Genomic DNA, 22,369 nt, shown 5'->3' with positions numbered 1-22,369 from the left:
GAGGAGGAAGAGGAGGAGGAGGAGCAAGAGGAGGAAGAGGAGAAGGAGGAGGAGGAAGAAGAGGAGGAGGAGGAGGAGGAGGAAGAGGAAGAAGAGGAGGAGGAGAAGGAGCAAGAGGAGGAGGAGGAGAAGGAGCAAGAGGAGGAGGAGGAGAAAGAAGTGGTGGTGGTGTCGGCCGCAGCTTGGACACTGCAGAAAATCCCGAAGAGAACTACTACTTAATGTTTGCCTTGAAAGCGGCAGTGAGGGAGAGCCTGTGAGGTCACTGCTCTAACAGGCGAGGCAGGACCTTGAGGAGGTTTTGCTTAGAAAAGAACAGAAGATTCCAGCCTCAAGAGGCATCCAGGACAATACATAGAGGCAAAAAGGAATTGCTTAATGCTCTAAGGTGGGGCCAGGCTTGGCATTTAGCTGACAGGAAGAAGCCAGGTGTGTGCAGAATTGACAAGATAGGGTTGAAGTGACACAGCCTGTCTCCAGGTTCTGGGGGAAAGCCAGGCAGTGGCACCCTCTCCTCAGGGCTTAAGGTGACCATGTGGGACCTTTGTGACCATAGGTGCACATGGGTTGTGAGTCTGCTCAGCTGGGTCACAAAATACCATAGCTCCAGGTAGAAAACATCCCATGGTTGTCTTCCAGCAAAGGCTGGTTATTAGTGCTTCGTCTGAGGGAGTCTTGAGCCCCTCACTAGAAACAAACGAATCCATGTCAGATGGCGGCTTTTCCATTTTGAGGACTGGTGAGTCTGCTGGGTTTTCTGTGGGGTCTCTCCAGTATCCGTAACCTCAGTTCCATTTCCTCAGAGGAGACTCATTTCCTGCTTGGGGTGTTTGTTTTTTAAATCACCCCTGTTTCTTTACCAGGAGGAAGAGCCCATGCTACCTTCAGGCAGAAGCAGCTAAGGCTTTGTTCTGGAACGTGTGAATGGCACCCAGATACACTAATTGCTTTTAGAGTGACTTCATGGTCAGGGTCAAGTAGAAGGATCAAAATCTACCCTCTGTCCGGTTGCCAGTCTGAGGAATGCTGGGCCAGATCTGGGCAGGAAGCAGAGGAGGTCCCGACTCCACTCCCTCAGCAGTAGCCCTGCAAGCCTGCCCCTCTCTGCTGCTCAGCCTGCGGCCTGCCCTTCATCTCAGTGAACTCTCCAATGAAATTCTGCCTTTGCTCACAGTGCACTCACTTAGAAACGCCTTACCAACTCAGAAGTTCCTCAGTGTGAAGAGTTTCTGGACGCCCCAGCTGGTCACTTCCTTTGTTCCTGCTTGTCCGGTTCTTCCTGCATTATTGTGAGCTATTCACTTGTCTTTTTCCTCCTGACTACGTCTTGAGTCTTAAGAGTACAGAGACTGACCGGGAGACAGAATGTGCTGAGCACCATATGGGTGCTCAATCGATGTCTGCGAAATGCATAAATTATCTTTTATTTAAATACATTATCTTATTGGCAATATGCTGGCTATTTAGAAGGGAAATATTGTGGCATATATCTAATGTTGTTCAGTTGAGGATTCCATATATATATATATATATATATATATATATATAAAATAAACTTAATAAAAAGAAAACAAAACAACTATTTTATGTATTCCCAAGGGTGTGGAGTACTTCCAATTGAATGGAAAGGTAAAATTTAGAGATTTTAATTTTGTATTTGTTGAGACTCTTAATTTAAGCTTATATGGACCTACATATTGCTTTTGAAAAAAATCACATACAGAGTGCCTTATTCTGGCCTATTATGTGTATGTGACAGTTTTGATTTTAATGCCAATATCACCTCCAGAAGACAGTTTAAACCAGTGTTTTTCAACCTGTGAGTCACCATTTCACATGGGATGTCCAAGACTATTAGAAACCGCAGATATTTGCATTACAATTCACAGCAATAGCAAAATTAAAGGGTTGCAACATTAGGAAGGTGGAGAGCTGCTTTAAGTGGTGACTGACTCCAGTGTGGGCAGTAGTACTGGCAGTGTGGTACTGTCCGGCGGGTACAAATCAGCTGAAGGGACAGGTGTGCAATCGGCACTGATCAGTGCCACGCAGGCACGGGAAATGCCAAGCGTACAACAACTGCTGCCTGCAGCACGAAAGGGAGTTGTTGGAAGTCTATGATTTCAAAGTTGGGAGGTGGGGGTTGTTCTAAAAAGTCGCAGTGATTTCCTGACTGTCCTTTCCAAACAGAAAAGGGATTCCACTGACCCTATCCACCTATCCCACCCACTCCACCTACCCCGCCCACTCCACCTACCCCACCCACTCCACCTACCCCGCCCACTCCACCTACCCCACCCACTCCACCTACCCCGCCCGTTTAGCAGAGTGATCAGACTTGGGTTGGGCCACAACCTTGACAAGGTCACAGAGCTATAGTCAGCCAGGTTAAAAGCAACCAAAGTAGACTGTCACCTGATCAGAACGTGACTGTCCTGACACTGATCAAAACCACAAAGGGGTGACTGGCAAGGAGGGCCTTGGGTGTCAAGCTAACAGGCACAGTAGCTCTGAGAGACACAGCTGAACACTGTGAGCAGCGACCAGTACTGCTGCTCTCAAAATCTCTTGCAGCCTAAGTTCTTTACCCTCTGAACCCTTTCCTTATGAAGTCTCTTGTCTTAAAGGTTTAAAACACAGAGTACTTTCCCAAATCATATATATATGTTACACACACACACACACACACACACACACACACACACACACGAGAGAGAGAGAGAGAGAGAGAGAGAGAGAGAGAGAGAGAGAGAGAGAGAATGAAATGGTAGTTGATACATACTGTTCATGTTCATTTTGTCAGGGGCACCATCGGGATTTGATGGGAGGTGCTCAGAGGAACTGTGTTCATGACCATGTAAGCATTTTGAGTATGACTTCATATGTCTTACTGTCCCCACTAATGACATCAGACTTTGCAAGGCAAAGCTACTGGGTGTCAAGAAAGGCCTCCTACTGCTGTGTGACCCAGGCTTTCCTATGTCTTTTTTCCCTTCTGAGGAGTCAGGCTGCATAATGAATAAAGAAAAATAGAAGCATTGCTTTAGTATTAAGATCCCTGGGCCTGGGTGATGGTTCAGTCAGAGGAGTACATCACAGGCATGCACAAGAACCCTGGTTTAATTCCCTCAGATAAAACTCTGGGTGTGGGGGAGATGCTTATGTTCCAGTCCCAGCAGCAGGGATCCTTGGGGCCCACTGACTGTCTAGCTAGCCTGCTTGGTGAGCTACAGGTCAATGAAAGAATGAGGTGAATGACACCTGAGATATGACAGCTACGGTTACCCTCTGGCCTTCTCATAGTGCATATACACAAACACAAGCACCCTAAACATGAACACCCACAAAACCAACAGCATCCCCTACAGTTTGGCAATGAATCATGGGGAACAGACATAGAAGACACACAGGTGGCAGGTGAGGTTGACAGGATCGCTGTGAAACGGCAAATGAGAACATCCAGAACTCTCGCAAACCAGGCTCCAAAGGGTTAACTGGCCATCAACCATTTGCCCCGGGTGGCTGGGTAGACTTTAATGGCACACATCAGCAGTTGTGGCGTGGAGATATTGAGCTATTGCTTGAAAAATATTTTAATATAATAGGATTTAAATTTTCTCCCTTTCTTTGGATTTTTCAGTTAATATTGGAATTAAATTAAAGCATTAAGTCAACTAGCTTAGCGTAAAGCAAATTATGTCAGGTTTAGCACTGAAAGCTTTGTTATAGCATATCTATTGACTCAAGCTTATTAACTTGTAAAGCCTCTAGTTTTAGATTATGGTCTATTGATTATCTGCTTTTATTTGCGTTTTAAATGAATAAACAAAAAGGAATGATCAGGGCTTATTCGTTATACCTTAAGAGAAAATGTACTTAAGCTAAGCATACCTAATTAAAAATAAAAACAACTTACATTTGTTTTGACAACTCACTGTGGTTTTTACTTTCATACAGACAGATCCAAGATGGTTATCAATTTATACATTTTAGGAAAAACATTTCACTAAAGACAGAAGGCACATGCTATGAATTTGGTATATTGGGTGTATAAGCTATTGTTCTAGAATCAATGATTTTTTTTAAACAGTTTTTTTGTTTTTTTTTTTTACCTTTTAAAACATATAAAGATGAATTTCTGTTTTATAAGAAAGGGTGAAGTCCTTGAAGTCCTGTGACTGACGGGGGGGGGGGGCAGGGGGAGGCAACATTGAAGTTCTGGATCCTTAATCCAAACAAGGGTCACCTTAAGACAACCCCCAGAGCTCAGGTCTTGATTTCATCTCTTTGCCCAGTTTCCTGGGGCACAGCATCTCATTGCTCTGAGTCTTCACCCTAATACTTGCTAACTTCCTGAGGAACTTTGTGAAGAGTGACCATGCTGAGAATGCCTTGCACACCTGTCACTGGAGAACAGTGTTTGCCTTGTGACTTCCTCCTGGGACCCAAGGAGTCCTGGGGCTCTGATGACTCAGAAGAGCAGCTGTTTAACTTGGCTTTATGCTTTGTCCAAAGAAAGGTACTGCTATCAGGTCAGGATCTGGAGGCTTCTGAAGCCCTGCCTGAGGATTTTATTCATAACTGTTTCTTTCCTGGCAGAGTATTGAGCACCTAAGGGAGACGGGGAGGAACAGGAAATGCCCACGTCTTAGACCCTCCTTTCACAGGAATGATGTTCTGAAAACCCATATGCAAATACATGGAAACTAAGCACAGAAGGTGTATGTAGGAAAAAAACCCAAAGCATGGCACAGCGCAGTGGGCTCTAAATGTCAACATGCAGGAAATGTACTGGACCTAGGATTGGATGTATTCATGGATGTTGTATGGGCCCTAAGGTAGTTATGAATGTGGCCCAGGTGTCAGTATCATGTCATTGTCTCAGGCTGATTAATTTCATTTAAATTCTCTGCTGAGCTTAAAGCCTAGCATGAAAAAGACCACTGCAAATCTAAGTGTCCCCTCCTGCCCCCGCCGGCATGTGCCGCGCCTGCCCGCCCACGTTACTTGTTGTAAAGGGTTCTTTCTGAGAGGGATGCAGGGGCCCTGGGTGCACAGGGATTGGTTCCTCACCCTGCAAAAGCGATGTTCAGTTATCGTGAACACGTCGTTTATGTGGGCGACTAGGACGGATGGAGAGGAGCTGGAAAGGGGAAGATTTTTCCCTTGTCTCATATCTCTCGTTGATAACCAGGCAGATTACAGAGCATGAAGGATGAGGGTTACCCAATTCAAACCAGAGCACGTAGCCACCATCTGGGCATTTTAAAAGTAGGACACATGAAATGCTCAGATGTATCCCCCAACAGGGTGCAATAACACAGCAGTAAAAAGAAAATGGCTGAGAAGCATGCTCCCAGGCCATCGTTCTCGGAGGGGGGCAAGGATTTCCTGGAACATCACGGTCAAGATATTTGGTGCACATAGGTTTCTGATATCTGATATATATATATATATATATATATATATATATATATATATATATATATATATATATATATATATATTATATATATATAATAGAGACATGCCACGTGAAGGATATTCTACCATCAAAAAGAGTCTAGGCTTTCTAGAGGGTTGAGGTGTGTGCTCAAAACTGGACTCTTTCGACCTTATGCACTAACACAGACAGGTTCTTTGAGGATGATTGGCTGCTGGAGCCAGGGCAAGCTTTCCAATGCTGAACTTGACATTCATGCGGCAATTAGCCATTTCCTTCAAGACCCTTAATTCCCCGGATGAAGATTACTAAATGATTTCAAAGTTTGGAAATTGAAGATTCTTAAAACTATCTTTTTGTAAAGAAAGGAGGTGGAATTGGGGGCAGGAGTAGGAGGCAGCCCTGAGAGGAATCCGGGCAGGAACGGGAATAGGCACAACGAACAGTACAATGTGTATTTGCATAAAATTCTCAAAGACTTCATTAAAATATTAAATTACAGAAAATTGCCTTTTTGGATCTGTCTCTGAAGCTACCAGAATTTCTTATTTCTAGAATCTTGTAGAACCGCCTATTCCCTGGTTGCTTTATCAAATAGAAAAAAAAAACCAAAACGCAACCTTTCTTTTCATGCTCATTTTGGAGAACAGGGATGGGGTAGGAAGGAAGGAAGGGGGAAGGAAGAGAGAGAGAAAGGGAATTTATCTTTATAGGACCTGATGGAGGATACAAACTGTATTTTCTTCTGGCCACACATTGAGGCTATCTGGATTAATATGCTTAACCTATAAATCTCAATCAGTTTGGACTATAAAATCCCTTCTAAATCCTTTCATATTTGGGAGTATGAGAATCTACAAGATCAAGCAACTTCTCAGGCTTCTCTCCCATGGGTGAGGAGAGAGAGTCTGTTGGAGTTAACAGAAAAAGCATCTCTTGGGGCAAGCTTATCAGAACCAGAGTGATAAGCTCCAAGGAGACCAGGCTGTCTAAAGAAAGGGTGTGCTCAGGAAACACAAAGGGGGGGGCGGGTCCTAGGGAAGTAATTTGTGCCAACTCCCACCCCCAAACTCCCATGCCTTTCAATGTAAATATTCTTGTCTCTTTTTGAAATTCTGGTATCATTTGAACTACAAATCCCTCAAAGATCTTTTTTTCTTGTTTTATTTTCTTTCTTTTTCTTTTCTTCCTTCCTTCCTCCCTTCCTTTCTTCCTAACTCCTTCCCTCCCTCCCTTCCTTTCTTCCTCCCTAACTCCTTCCCTCCCTCCCTAACTCCTTCCCTCCTTCCCTCCCTCCCTCCCTAACTCCTTCCCTCCCTCCCTTCTTTCCTCCCTAACTCCTTCCTTCCCTTCTTTCCTCCCTAACTCCTTCCCTCCCTCCCTCCCTAACTCCTTCCCTCCCTCCNTCCCTCCCTCCCTTCCTTCCTCCCTAACTCCTTCCCTCCCTCCCTTCCTTCCTCCCTGACTCCTTCCCTCCCTCCCTTCCTTCCTCCCTAACTCCTTCCCTCCCTCCCTTCCTTTCTTCCATGTGTCCTCTTTTTTTCTTCTCACCTTCCTTCCTTGCTTGCTTCTTTCCTTTCTTTTTTGTCTCTTCTCATGTTTTGGTTGGTTGGTTTTTTGGATTTTCTTTCGTTTTTATTTTACTCCTTGCTAGGCATGATGGGAAGCCAGTCTAACTGTTCTATGTATCTGCCTATCTTGGAATAAAAATGTAGCACACACTGTTAATTGGACACCTGGGGTTCAAAGAGGGGAAATGGTGAGTTGCTGTCTGAACACTGTGTGCTGACAACACAGTGACCACACTCTACTTCACAGGATTTAAAAGCCAGCCTCCTCAACCCCTTCACACCTCCCTCCCTCGCTTCGCTCTTGACCGTCTGTGAGACTAATATAATTTTTTAAGTGATTTATTTCCAACAGATGTGATCCTCTGCACAATGTCCCCTAACAATTTTAATTTCTGAATATAATAAGCATCCATTCCACTAATAAATAATTATCACTCTGCTAAGGACAAATGCCAAGGCTTACAGCATGATGGCCAGGTCGCCCAGTGCTGAAAGGACAAGGTGAATCTCCTGAGGCTCCTACTATGTTGAAGCCAAAAGTGCTAATTACAGCATTTCTAAAACATGATAGGCCACGAAGGAAGAGAATTAGCCACAGTTTAATACACACAGTGATTTAGAAAGCTACTTTCATCCATCCATTTACTTATTTGTTTGTGTGTATTCATGGTGTGTGTGTGTGTGTGTGTGTGTGTGTGTGTGTATGTATATGTATGAATGTATTCATGTTGTGTGTGCTCGTGTGTGCCTGTGCATATGGAGGCCAGAGGTCAACTTTGGGTGGTGCTCCTCAGAACTCATCCACCTTGCTTTTTGAAAAAGGTGGATTACTGATTTGGGGTGCCCCCCTCCAGGCTGGGTTGTCTGGAAAAATCTTCTTGTCTCCATTCCTCAGGGCTTAGGTCATGAATATACAAGACCATGCTTGGCATTTTTATGTGGCTTCTGAGGGATGGATCTTGGATCCTCCAGCTTACTGACTGAGCCACCTCCCTAGACCTAGAAAGCTACTTTTAGGAATCCCCTGTGGTTTCTTGTAGATCAGAGGCAACACAAGACCAGGTAAGAGAGACAGCAGTGTAGGTCCTGGGATAGGGCTTACAGGTCAACAGAGGGTAGTTTATCAAGCCTTTCCCCTGGTTATTCCAGCGATGCTGCTAGAATCTCCAGGGCAAATAATGGGTCTGACCTTCAATACTTTTGAAGGACTCGTGCTCTTTGTTGAAGGTCTAGTAAGCCAGAGCCAGGCACCGTCACAAGTCAATGTTAACGTCACAGGCACACCCCATGGTGTTCAGGCTGTAATTGAACACTGCACTAGACAAAGTAAGCTGCCCTTATACCAATATAAAGTCCAGGAGATATTCTTAGTGAGTTTTGTATTTCAAGCTGAGTCTCGCAGAAGTTTCCTGAACTAGTGACTAGCCTTTCTTGGCTGCCTTTGTCTTCTATTTCCCCCATGACAACTGGGGTCCCTGCCACAAAGCCATTCTGTTATGAATGAGAACACACTTTGTTAAAGGGATACAGTTTCTGGGATATGCTGTTATGGAATAAAGAGGCAATGAGGAAAAAAAATTCATTTTGAAATAGGGTAATGTTCTTTAGCCCAGGTTAGCCTGAAACACTATATAGCCCAGCCTGCCCTAAAACCTAATATTCGTCTGACTTAGCCTTTAGAATTTTAAGTATGTGCTCCTCTGCCATTTTTGTAATTTATTATTATTTTTTAATGTTTAGTTGTGGACCAGTCTATCCAGATATGACACAGGTAGAAAGAGTTTTTATTTCAGTTCCTGCTGATGACTATTCACTGAGCTGGACCAAGTACCATTATTACCTTACTGCTTCACCTTGTGTGGTCCACATCATAGTCAGTCTCTAAGCCTTGCTTGCTAACTCCAGACCCTTGGCTCTAATTGCTGACCACCTCCCAGGGCAGTATCATCTAAGGGGATTATTTAGATACATTTTAAAAAGTCTTTAGTTTACTATCAACCGGGCAAGTGTGGACCCTTTATAAAAAACAGCACCTCTTGTCATCTTGAAATACAAAGTTGCCATCAGATGTTTGAAAGTAGACCTGCTGCTGTCCCTGAAGAAATCAAGATTCTGCCTGCTATGCCTCTTTGTCCTTTTCTTTCTTTCTTCCTTTCTTCCTTCCTTTCTTTCTTTCTTTCTTTCTTTCTTTCTTTCTTTCTTTCTTTCTTTCTTTCTTTCTTTCTTTCTTTCTTTCTTTCTTCCTCTCTTTCTTTTTGAATCTAGTATAGAGTCTAAGGCACAGGGATTCTGAGCCTTCCTGGCCCAAGTGATTTCTAATGCACTCAATATTTTATACATCATTTACTGTATTCGTTCCAGGCAATGAATCATATCAAACCATGTGGAATCTGACTTCTGTGGTTTTCATTGATATTTAGTTTTTCAAAAATAACATCTTCTTCCTTCAGGCAACAGCTCAAGAGGTGATACAAAGCAGTGCAAAACACTGACTGACAATCAGATAGAGCCGCAGCTGAGTCATAACCCTGTCATCCGCTGTGTGGCCTTGCACACATTACGTGGCATCTCTGAGCTTCTCTCCCCTCACTAATAATTATAGATGCTGACACTCTGTGGGGTGGAGGGGAGGGGATAAGATGAAATGCCATTTTGTGAAGTGCTCATGTATTTAATATAACCAGTTTTTGGCTTACAGATTGAAATTGGAATACAAAGATGATTCAACTGTGAGTGTATAGACTTCCTTCTGGGAGGAAATAATAGAACATTAGGGAGGGTTTTGTCGTTGTTGTTGTTGTTATTTTAATCTCTAGAATATAATCGTAGTTTGGGTGTGAACCAGAAATAAAAGACAAGCTACTTCTTAATGTATTGGATTTTAGCCATTCATTAATTCATGATTCATTAGCAAGTGTCTTTGCAAGGTGGCATTTTCCTAGGTGCTAGATAGGGGGACCATAGGAAACAACCCCCAGAGCACAGGCTCACACTCAGCTTGGGGAGACAAGCAGGACACAGGATGGAAAAATAAAACATGTCGTCAGATGAAGCCAAATGCTCTGGAGAAAATGAAAGTAGGGGCTGGGGAGTTGACTCAGCTGTGAAAGTACCTGCGTGGGCAGAATCTTGGGGACTTGAGCTGATCCTGCCTCAAATATTGTTTTAAAAAAAGGTGAAGAGCAACTGACTAAGACATTCAATATCAACCCATGGACTCCACATGCACACACATCCATACATGTGCATGTACATAGCCATGGACTTCACATGCTCACATTTCCATACGTGTGCATATATATAGCCATACAAACACATACACATATGTCAGGAAAGCATGACAGACAGTATTTGGAAGAAAAGGCAGAAGACTGTGGCTATGTGGGCTAAATCTGGCCTTGCCAAAGGTGATGGTTTAGTCAGAAAAGTGCAGAGGGGCAGTAGACAGTTTAGTGGGTAGCAGTGCCTGGGGTATAAGCCTTCTGACTGGAGTTTGATCCCTGGAATGCACATAGATGGAGAGAGGAATCAAATACACTCCGATCACTCACGAGTGCGCGCGCGCACACACACACACACACACACCAAAAAACTTGAAAAAGTACAGCAGGCAGCCATGAGCATACCTAGGTAAAGAAGACTCCCATAAAAACACTCCTAATCACTCTCCCTGCCCTTGACTCGGTAAGGAGGCAGTTACTTAAGGCTCCTCATGAATATTAATATTATGCAAATGAAGCACTCTTTTGTTTCCCTGTGGTTCTTTTCCCTCCTTTTTCTTTCCTTTTCCTTTCTTTTCTTTTCTTTCTTTCTTTTTTTTTTTTTTTTTAAGTTTAAAGGTAAATTAAACACTGAACAAACCTTTCCCTTTGGGGGAATGGAGGAGAAAACAAACAAACAAACAAAACAAAACAAAACAAACAAAGCAAATGAGCTTAAAGAAACAGGAATTAAAAGTCCCCCCTCCCCCTTTTATAAGCACCTTTACTGTACTAAGTTTTTCTCCTGGAAGTTTAATCTAACAGATCATGTTTCAAGAATTTTTTATTTTATTTTGTTTTATTTTGTCTAATAAACATGAAAATATTGGAGGAATTCAAGTCTTATTAGGGTCTTTACTGTGATTCCTAACAGCATAAGAATAGACTGCTTTTAAATCCAGTGTCCACGGGTGTGTTCAGGTTGACAGACCTGCTTGCTTCAGAATTACAGGAAAATGGCAGTTTGAATACTAGTTACTGATGAGGAGAGGAGTGGAGCCCTGTCTCTTCTGGCCAACAACAGATGAACTCAGCAAGGTCCATGGGCATCCTTGGCTGGGAACTGGTCACTCCTCTGGTCTGCTTCACCTTTCCTATCTATGAGGGGAGGGCAGAAGGCTGCAGGGTAAGACACACACACACACACACACACACACACACACACACACACAGAGTAACAATGAGCATCCAAGCTTGCTTTCAAAAATACTGCTGATGGACAGATGAGATGAGATGAGAGAGTTCGAAGAAAGCGCTAGATAGGGCTCGTCTCCTGAAAAACTTCCAGAAGGTTCTGCGTACTTGACATTACAGTAGTTTTCAAAATACTCCATCTTTCTGTTTGAATTCTTTGTATGCTGGCTTGGCTGCTGTTATGTTTATGTATTTCTGACAGTGTTCTTAATGACACACTAACAGATTGTAAAACACGCTGCTGGCATTTACTTGTTTTTTATATTTTTAAAACAATGTCCTTCATGTAACAGTAGTTAAGCGCGGCAGAAGGACATCATTAGAGCCATGGTTAAACTGTAATTTACACCATTAGGAAGGCAGGAGCAATTTTTATTGCCTGGCAATTTTCTTGCTGAAATATTTGGACCATATGGCTCAATTTGTGTAATAACCTTAATTTCTGCACCCTTCAGGTCTGCTTCCATCTCCCACGGAATGGTAAAATGCGCTTTAACAGAAAAGGCAACTGTCTATACTTAGAGAGTTGAGATTAATAACATGTCACGTCCTGTTTTTGGTGAAGGAATTCGAGCAGCGGCCAGATGGTAGCTCTACAAATAACTGTCAGGGGTCTTGATCTAATCAATACAATGTATTAATACATCTCCCTTTGCTGTTCCTCCAGGGGCTGGCACAGAACATCTGGAAGGGGTGGGCGGGGGGGCGCTGAGGAGAAAGCCGATTCTTTTCAGAATCAAACTGAGCCCAATTAATTTTTCATGTATCCTTGATAACTGTTTCATAATGAGCTCTGCGTCTTGACGGGTTTGGGGTTGGCAGAGCCGGCTGCCCCGGCTTTCTATCCCCATTCAGTCCACTTATAGAAACCAACCCATTAATCAAGCTATCTGGCATAAAACCTGAATCTCAGCTCAGCAAGAGATCAATAATATCATAAAAAAAAAAAAAAAACCACAGAACCATCCACTAATGGGCATAGGTATCCAGCCATGACTTTAGTAATTGCTTGAGCAAAAATAAAACTCTGGGTCATAATCACCGAATAGGAACTTATATGATAAAATTCATTACTTGTGTCTTGTCAAAAGGAAACATTTACATCTGTTAAAAATATACTGTCATTTTACTGGCTTGTCTAGACCATTATCTTTTAGGGTTAGACAATGTTCCCCTTAGAAGGGATTACAACTCTCTGATTTGGTAATGTGAATATTTAATAATCTAAGTATCATATAAAATGTTTTAAAAATGAGTTATTATACTTATTTTAAATTCAGAGCACCTATGGGGCTTCTTCAACATACTCTTTAGCCTGGCTGTGTAGGACACGTTGCTTATAGATGTTACATTATGTCATCAGATCGTTCTACTCTGGTTGGTTTAGTAGTAACATTTACAGTTTAATCTATAAATCCTGTCACTTTCCCAAGTGGGATGGTTTCGTTCTGAACCTTCTGCCTTTTACCAGATTCAAGCTGGTTCTCAGAACTCTCTGGGCTTGAGAGTGGGGCATTATGGGAGTGTGCCACTGCAATGACTCTGTTTAGGGAAAATAACTCAGAACAAGTTAGGGAGATGGAGGTAACCCATTATCTGCTTGGTTGAAACATTTCCTATTGGCTCTTAGACAACAAGTAGAAAACTGTTCTATCCCTGGGACATCTTAAGGCATTAATTAGAAAAAAAATATACTGGGAAATACTGCCAAAAGGTAGTGATCCAGTGGCAGGTCATGTGACTGAATCTTGCTTAGGTGACAGACAGGCCTCAAGAATCACCTAAGAGCTGAAGGGTGCTGTACCATCTATCCCTGATGACAGTGGGGCTCAGAGTCCTGATGGCTGTTTGTCCTGCCTGTGGCTCGTCCACATGTAGGATGTGTGCGCATCAGGGAGAGTTGGAGTCAGGGGTAGATGAGCTAAGCCCCTTCTTTTTTTACTTCTCTCGGGCATTCACGCTGCTCACAGACAGTACTGAGGTGGGGCGAGTGAGTGCCTTTTGTCCTTCTCCAGCCCTGCCAGGCAGTCCAGAGGAATAAACTCTCCCTTTGCATCCATCATAGTTTCTATAGATTCGCAGAGTCTCAGAAGAAATGCCACAAATAGCTTTTTGATGTACGACCAAGTATTTCTTGGTCAAGATCATCAGATTAGATCTGATGTTTTCAGTCCTCAATTGCAAATAGCATGCAATTTTCATATATTCATGAGGTTTCAAAGAAGCCGTCGCCCAGATTCCCAACTTTCATTTTGTTTGTTGACGTCTGGTTGGCGTACATAAGTAGAAAGCACTCTAGTTAGAGCAAATTCGTGGAGGGCTTCGACATTGCCAAGCAAGAAAGCCACTGACAGATGTAAATTCCATAATAATACCTGAAATCTCTGATCCACGTTGCCTGGCTTCTAGAATTTTAAATCAGTGCAGTGTCATTATCAGATAATTAATTTATGCAAACTTAAACCCTCTAAGACACAGACAGAAAATATTTCCTCTGCTTGTCTCCCAACTCACAGGGCCGAGGATGCTAGCGCCTTCTGCTTTATAATAGCCAAGTTAAAAAAAAAAAAAAAAGTTCCAAAGGTGTTTCACCTTATAAAATAAGGAGTTCAAAAGATTCATTTGCAAGCCCGTCACATACCATTCACAGGTGGTGGGTGTGGGTCATTGCGTTTGGATTAAAAAGGAAATGTCTCTGCCTCCATGAGAGGCCGGCAGCTTGTGTGAGGCGAAAGCTTTTCGCTGTTCGGCATGATTAGAGCATTTCAGCAGTAGTTCCAGTAATTTAGAAATCACAGTATTGTTGTAATATTTTTCTAGGCTTCAGGAGCTCACAATTGTTTGGCCCAATCAAATCTGGGAACACTGGAGAAGTTATCACCCATCAAGGTAATTACTTTCAAGTTGAAATAATTACTCTATCAATGTTAATGGTCTTTCAACTTCAATAAAGCACTCACCTGCCGATAATCACGGCTAACCTCTTGCTCCGCTGCAATTCCCTCTCTATTTAGTGGGTTATATTACAGCCGTTACAGTGGTCACTTGTCCTGAACAGCTGCTGACTTTCGCTTTGATCGGCTGTGAACCAGAAAGAATTGGTCATCTGTGTATGATATCCCCTCACCCATCAGCCCTTGCAGAGCCAAGGAGGTGACTGCAGGGCTGTAATGGGGTTCTTCAGGGGCAGCCATCTTGTCTCAGGTAGTGGCCACTTTCCACTGGTGACAAGAGCAGAATAGTTCAATTAACTTCTGCCCTTCCCTGTCATTTACAGCTTGCTGTCTCTGCTAACTGGCGTGTATCCTGAATTTATGACGTCGGTCCATTGCGGTGCTCATTTTAGATTATCATGTGTTGTAGACAAGGCTTATTTGGGTTGTTGGGTGTCTGAGTGAAGTGCCTCTGTAATTGAGTTAAAAGCCAGAAAGAAGCACCATACTTGGGCCAAGGGACTCTGAGTGTCCCCGCCCACTGTCCTCCAGCTGAGTGTCCCCACCCACTGCCCTCCAGGCCCTAAGAATCTGGTATTTGACAATGGTGACGGCAGTTTGTGTGATTTGAGGAGTAAGTGTTGGGGGCTGGACCTGTTAATACAAGCTGAGATCTAAAGGAGGGACACACACACACACACACACACACACACACACACACACACACACACGGCAGGTGAACAGTGTAACATGGACAGTGGAGGTCTTGGGACAGGCTTTGACTGTGGCAGAGAAGACAGCATACACACGTACACACAGGGAGAGAGAGAGAGAGAGAGAGAGAGAGAGAGAGAGAGAGAGAGAGAGAGAGAAAGAAAGAGAGAGAGAAACAGTCTTGCTTAGCAACCTATAAAAGAGACCCTAGCAAATCTGGTACTCGGGGAATTACCTGAAATTTGTAAACTCAGAATTTTGTTGCCAGGTGGTAGCAAATGTAAAATAAGGTTTTATTATGTACAGCCAATCAGTCTAACTATTCCTTTTGAACCTCCATTTTAGCTACATTTGCTGATTTATTTCAGCATTGCAGATCGCAGGGCATCTAAAGCCTCTGCTACATTGCCATTGACAGTACTTTACACTTCAAGTGCAGTAATGGATTCGCTAACGCGATAGCTCTGTGAGATACAGGACAGTTTAGTTCAGACTTTGAGCGAATGAAGGATGATTTGTAAGGGTAAAACTGTCCTCTCAGAAGAAATGATGCTGGTGGAGATCCTATATGGTCTTTAAGAGGGAGTCAGGACACAATTTGGAGGATTTAGGGGAGGATTGGATATGGCAGCAAGGAAGAGGGAAGCTCTTGAGATGACCTGACTTGACTGAGCAGTCAGAGGGAGGGACAATAAGGTGATGTAGTTATATAACAGGGTGTGAAACATATCTGTTGTGGGGAATTGTGCACTTAACTTAGAAAAACAAGTGATAAGAGCTGGCTGTGGTGGTTACTGCCTATAAACCCCAGCAATGAAAAGACAGGCTGGAGGGTTACCTGTTCTAGGCTAACCTGGGCTACAAAGCAAGTTAAATAAGTGGCGATGAAATCTACTGGAACTATAAATCTTAAAGAATCAGCCTTTGGTTTCCTCTTCTCTAAAGGTCTGTGTACAGTAAGCTATGTAAAAGGATAGCTAAGCTTGGACTGATGAAATGGCTATGCAGGCAAGGGTGTTTGCTAGCAAGCTCAGTGACCTGAGCTAGATCTTTGGTCCACAGGATGGAAGGAGGGAACTGATTCTAGCAAACTGTCCTCTGACTTCCGTATTCACACTGTGGCATGCACATACATACATACACACAACGTAAATCATTCTCATGTTTTTGAAAGCATGTCTGGGGTCATGAAAAGCCAATCAAAGAGGGGAATTTAGCTGATAAGTGAGAGCACTGATTATTTCCTTTCTCCCTGGGGGTGGGCATAAAGTGACTTTTCTCCCCCAACTCTGTGAAGGCATTTGAGGGATAAACTTCTCAGAGAATTATTTGGAAAAGTTGAAAATCCCAAGGAAGAAGTGATTGACATTTTACTCTTAGCATGGGGCTTCCTATGGAAAAAGAGACTCTTGGGGTATTTTGGATCTAGACACATGGGTCGAGGAGGGTCTCTGGAGGTTCTTAATGCAATCGTAGGAATTGATGATCATGACCCAACACGGAAGATGAGTGCTTCTTACTCAATGCACTCTGAAGCTAAGCTGTGATTGGGTGTCGGCTCAGAGAGCTGGTAACAGACTCTCAAAGGAAAGATTACCATGGACAATACATACTTCCATCATGTGGTGAGACAAGTGTTCTGTAGGCCTCAAGAGCACTAAGAAAGCAGTATCAATGTGACAGGTTGGGAAGTTGGCTGGCGTTGAGGGTGGGGAGGAAAGGGAAGCTGTTGATTTGACAGCTAGGAGAGTGACAGAAAGGGACGTAAAACAGCAGCAGTAGCAGTAGCAGCAACAACAACCACCAACCACATCACCAGGCTGGCCTCCATCAGAGGAGCATGGGGCATGGAAGTTCCGTGGGGTCCTGTACATATCCCACAGATATGATTCCCACAAGGCACCTGAATGACAGTGGCAATGGAAGATGAATGAAAACATAACCATCTGGTCATTCTTACGCCATTCATCTCCCTTTCCTTCTTCCTTCCTTGCCATCCCTCACACCCTCCCTCTCCCCCGTCATCCCTCCCTTCTTTCTTCTCCTCCCCCTCCCACCCCCACTTCCCATGATTCTGAGGTCAGTGAAAGAACAGAAAAAGAAATAAGAGTCAGTCACATGACCATGATGTCTCCTCTTTGAACCAGTGGATTGAGGTGACACTGTTGGTGGTGATCAGTGACTCAAAAATGCACTGTGGGAGCCACCTTCAGCATTGTTGATGAATAGAAAAGGAAGTTGCAGTGGAGCTGGTCAGATGAAGTGCCGGGAGCCACGAAAAGTTTTTTCAGGGGAGTAGGGGGAAAGAGAACATGCATGGCTAGTGAATGAGAATGCAACATAAAATCAAACATGAGAGGTCACTGTTTTGTATGATGCTAGCCTGTACATGCTCTGCCTTCTTCATGTAGTAGAAAGAATAACCTAGTTATATTATAAAATGTGAAAAATCTCTCTATTGGACAGACACGCTAGGGCGTCTAGGTGGAGCTGCCAAGGGTTTTCCCTACCATTGTCTGTAACAGAGACCCTTCTAGAATGCAGTCATCTTACAGAGCATTCCTACCACTCAGTAAATGGGTCTGCAGAAGAAAGGCTGAGAAACGCCACATGGTCACAGCTACAACCAATGTAAGATCATGCGTAAGAAGCCATAATATTTTACATTATAATAAGCCAAAACGAAAATGGGATTAGAATTGAGTCCATCAATTCACTCACAAACCTTTCATAATAGGGCAATTATGAAGTATCTCATAATGTGTTTTGGCTACAAATCTGTTTAATGGTAAGGAGATCTGGGCCAAGCACATGAGGAAATTTTAAATGCCTCCTCCTTGACATTGGGAAAGGGAGTTTGGCAACCAGAGTGTAGAGACTAGTGTTGTAATTCTGGATTTTATGCCCAGATGAGAAGCCAACTCTTAGTGACCCAAATCGCTTGCTCATCTCATCGGCTCCTTATGCCTGATTCTACATATGGAGCGAGATACCATCAGGGTACTGGGCAAAGGTATGTTTTGGGCTCGGTGTTCTATAATCTGTAGGGCAAGCAGGGACATGCTTAGAGCACCGGCTTGTACGTAAAACCCCTTCTTTGCCTTTAAAACCCAAGTTATTTCTGCCAGCACAGTGACAGGTGCCAGGGAGCTAAAGCAAACAGACCTGAGTGGTGGTGGCAGCCTCGCCAGCCTCGCCAGGAACGTTCCTGCAAGTAGCACCATGGAACTCTTGCATGCCAAGAGAGGCTAAATTCAGCCTCTCTTCTGACACCGCACCATCCATCACAGAGCTAATGGGGGAAGTAAGTTTAAGGATTTGTAACCGAAGCCTGTTTTCAGTAAGGAAGTCTACGAAGATCCGAAGACACGCTCAGAGTCTGGGTCTTTGAGTTTCAGAAGGACCAACTTAGACTCGAAGAGAGATGGCTTTTTTCCGATGTTGGGTAGAGAAATTAGAGATGCATTAAAATCCACAGAGTCCCCATTTCTCCTCTCCTGCTGCCTTTGCTGCTGCTGTTCCTCCTGCCAAGATATCCCCTCTTCACCCCCATGGAGGGCCCCTGCTGCCTGTTCTCCATCCATTGCCACCTCCAGCAGGATTCATGGCTCTACCACACCTGCTTCGTGTGGCTCTCCCAGCAACCTCCACCTGTTTCTAAACAACTCTGGGGGAACTCAGGCAAACCAGGGATGGGCTTACACCAGGGGTGGTAATATTTTGGTGGTCCCTTGAGTATATATGGGACCACAATAATCAAGGGATCAAATAAGTGACATTTGGAATGTCTTTCACAAGTCGGGGTTGATTTGTTTTTCTAACTGCTTGTTTGCACTCCGTGCCTCATTTATAGTAAACACCACTTCTTTGCTGGGGAAAATTTCAGCTAGAGCAAGTAAATCCAGGAGGAATATTGGGGCAACATTTAAAAGGGAGTCCTATATGCCGAGACAGAAGACACCCAGCAGTGAGGGGCTTAGAAACCTCAGACCCCAGCTAATAACTTGTGCCTCACTTTTGATCCACCATCTTCCTACCCAGTCACTGCTTGACTCAATCTCATAGTATACCCCAACACTGAGTAATGATAAGGAAAATAGTTTCGATGACTGTTTATCCAACATGATTAAACCTGCTTGACCCTAAAGACTGTTGCAGCAATATAGGGAGGTCACATTGTTCAGAAAACAAATAAAAATAATAGGCTTAAATTTTAGAAGAAGATATTTGGCTATATAGTGTGATGGTTAGTCTTCTTTGTCAACTTGACATAAGCCAGGGTGATCTTGGAAGATGAACTTCCACTGAGGCAATGCCTCCTCCATCAGACTGACCTGTAGGTAAGTCAGTCAGTCACTCACTCCCTGCCAGCCATGGTGGGAGGAGCTACTCCCACTCCAGCAGCAGACTGGTCCTGGGTGTCTAAGAAAGCAGGAGAGTGAGGGACAGAGAGCAAGCTGGTAAGAACATTCCTCTGTGGTCTCTACTTCAGTTCTTGCCTCCAAGTTCCTACCTTGAGTTTCTGTGTTGACTTCTCTTCATGATAGGCTCTGACTAGGATGTATACTACAAATAAGCCATTTCCTCCACAAGTGGCCTTTGCTCTTTGCTCAAAGTCTGTCTGTTTGTCTGTCTGTCTCTGTCTCACACACACACACACACACACACACACACACACACACACACACATGATATATATGGGAATTGGAGGGAATGAGAGTCATAGACAATAGTCTATTTTTCTGATGATATTATTTGGAATATCAGTCTATGTGAATTCATGGTGACTGTGCCCTGGGGATTTGGCCTGGTGACCAGAATGTCTGAATCCTGGCTTTATGGAAGATGGCCTTGGTTGCTTGAACAATTCAGATGGAGCTTTCCAGATGAATCCAACCAAATCTCTGGGGCATCTTGCTTTCAGAGTCATTGATCCAGAATGTTGGAAGGCCACTTGGGATGAATGCTCACATTCAAAAATAAGGGATAAGGATATTATAATTTCATGATTATTCTGTCTAGTCTCTTCAGCATCATATAGACTAATAAGTTTTAGAAAAACAGAAAAAGTGCTGTATGATGGGACTGTCAGGATGGGGACGTTGAAGGCAATGGCAGGAAGCACTCCTTGTGTAGCTTCCAGCCTGAGGCCACAGGCTGGCTGCTCTTCCAGGAACATGTTAGCAATGTATAAATAGAACCCAGCAGAACAAACAAAGGACAGAGTCCTCACATCCATCAGATCCTTAAATCATGTTTTATAATAAGACCACACAAGCAATGACTCATGGTATTCTCCCCAAGGAATTCCATTAGACCTGGGGAGAATATATGATTAGCTGGTATACTCCTGGAAGTTATATGCTGAAAGAACAAAGGCTTGGCCATTGGTACTGGTGCCTTTGATGAAAATATATTTATGACAATGTTTCAGTATTTTAACCAAAATTACTTTACAGGTAAAAGATTAGAGTACAAGTTCTAAGAACATAGTTTATAAAAATAACATTTTACTGCAGATCAAATGATCAGCTGAAACGATGGTTTCTACATAAGACAGTGGCTACTAATATTTATAAAGAAGGATCTGGAAATTAAATGGGGAAATGCTGATAGAAAAAGGATGTCAAAAAGGAGAACAAAATATCCATTGTGAAATAAGATGAGGATGTCTGCGTGATGTCTTCTCTCTCGTGCTGCTTATTGTCGGGTCATACAAGAAAAAGTCAGATGGCAGTAAATGTGATACTTTACCATCCACTCAGAAAGGTTCTCTTGGAATTACATCATAGCACACTAACCTGGTGCTCTTTCTCCGTCCTGACAAACATCAACTCCTTAACTTCTTATAAATTGGGCTTCCATAGGCTTAAAGCATAGGCAACTGGTTTTGATTTTAAAAACTATTATTCAGGGTAACCTAGACATCTTATTGCAAGGGTTGGCCCTAACGTTTCATTTTTCTCTACACAGGCTTTCCAGCCCAAGTGCTTTCGGTTGACTTTGGGATGTCTCCTGAGCAATGCTTTCCGTATGATACCTGATCTTGGAATGTGACTCATGACTGGCAAGTGGTGGGGTGTGGGATCTAAATCCCAATGCAGTGGGCACTATAGGTTCTTTTATTTTTTTTTCATATAATTCTCATCTCTACAATAGTGTACAAAAATTTCTAAGACAAAGCCCATCACACTTCTGCATCTCTCTTAGAATATGAGTATTTTGCAAAAGAAAACTCTCAGGAAATACTAGGTGAACTAATGAAATTATTTTATGCATCAGGGGCAAGAGCTCAGGAAAGAATAATCAATACCCTGTTAGAATACATGTGTCTTTTCTAGCACATGAACTATTATTGCCCCCTCTCTGTGTGCATATAAGCATACATGTGTGTGTAAGATTAATTCTTTGACATACTAGAAAATTACATGTTCTTATCTTGACGTCATCATTCCTGTGTAATATTGAGGGACATACAGAGTTATTCCCATTTAGTGGGTTTGTAAAGGTAATCAGGCACAGAGATTCATTTATTTGCTAGTAGTAATACCAATCAGTTCCAGTCTGCCGACTGGTCCCAAATACACCTCGTACTCAATTTATTATCTTATCCCTAGGACCAGATTGCTGTTTTTCACATATGAAAAATTCATACACTTATGCTCTAAGTGAGAAAAGTGACAAGCAGATAAGGAAATGAATTATAACCTGTTAACCAGATAATCTGAGGGCTTGTTATGGATTCTAAGTTCTTACCGTCACTGTGAAAGCATGCACGGTAGAAGTGCCGGGTGCTGCCGCATCTGGTCTTTCTTGATAGATCACATGGTACTGGGAGATAAGGCCATTGGGGGCCTTTGGCTCTGTCCAGTTTAGCAGGGCTGAGTGAGCACTGGTGGCTTGAACCTGTGGTGCTGGGAGGTCTTGAGGTGGGGCTTCCAGGGTCTGTATTGATGACCACGGGCTGTCCACTACACCCTTGGAGTTCCAGGCTCTCACTCGGTACTCATACAGCGTAAAAGGCCGCAGAGTGTCTGTATCATCAGTCAACTCAAGAGCTCCTTCTGACCAGACAGAGAGCTGAGACTCCTCCTCAGTGTCAGCAGGACGCCTGCAAAGGGACCAAGCAAGCCATGTGACACCCAGACACTTCAAACAGCTTCACACGCACGTGCGCACATGCACACGCACACATGCGCGCGTGCACACACACACACACACGCACGCACACGCACGCACACGCAGAGACTCCTC

At 43.4% G+C, this 22,369-nt stretch overlaps 1 protein-coding gene across 1 annotated transcript in view; it reads right to left on the bottom strand.

The window, feature by feature from the left end:
* The window catches only part of Ush2a (usherin), a 678,886-nt gene that overhangs the window by 61,404 nt on the left and 595,113 nt on the right, over positions 1-22,369 (bottom strand). Inside the window, exon 60 of the mRNA XM_021198607.1 lies at positions 21,872-22,226. Coding sequence (XP_021054266.1) covers positions 21,872-22,226 — 355 coding nt within the window. The remainder of the gene's footprint in view (positions 1-21,871; positions 22,227-22,369) is intronic.

Source organism: Mus pahari, chromosome 5 (genome assembly GCF_900095145.1).
Source record: "Mus pahari chromosome 5, PAHARI_EIJ_v1.1, whole genome shotgun sequence".
Lineage (NCBI taxonomy): Eukaryota > Metazoa > Chordata > Mammalia > Rodentia > Muridae > Mus > Mus pahari.
This window is presented reverse-complemented; position numbering and strand designations above follow the sequence as displayed.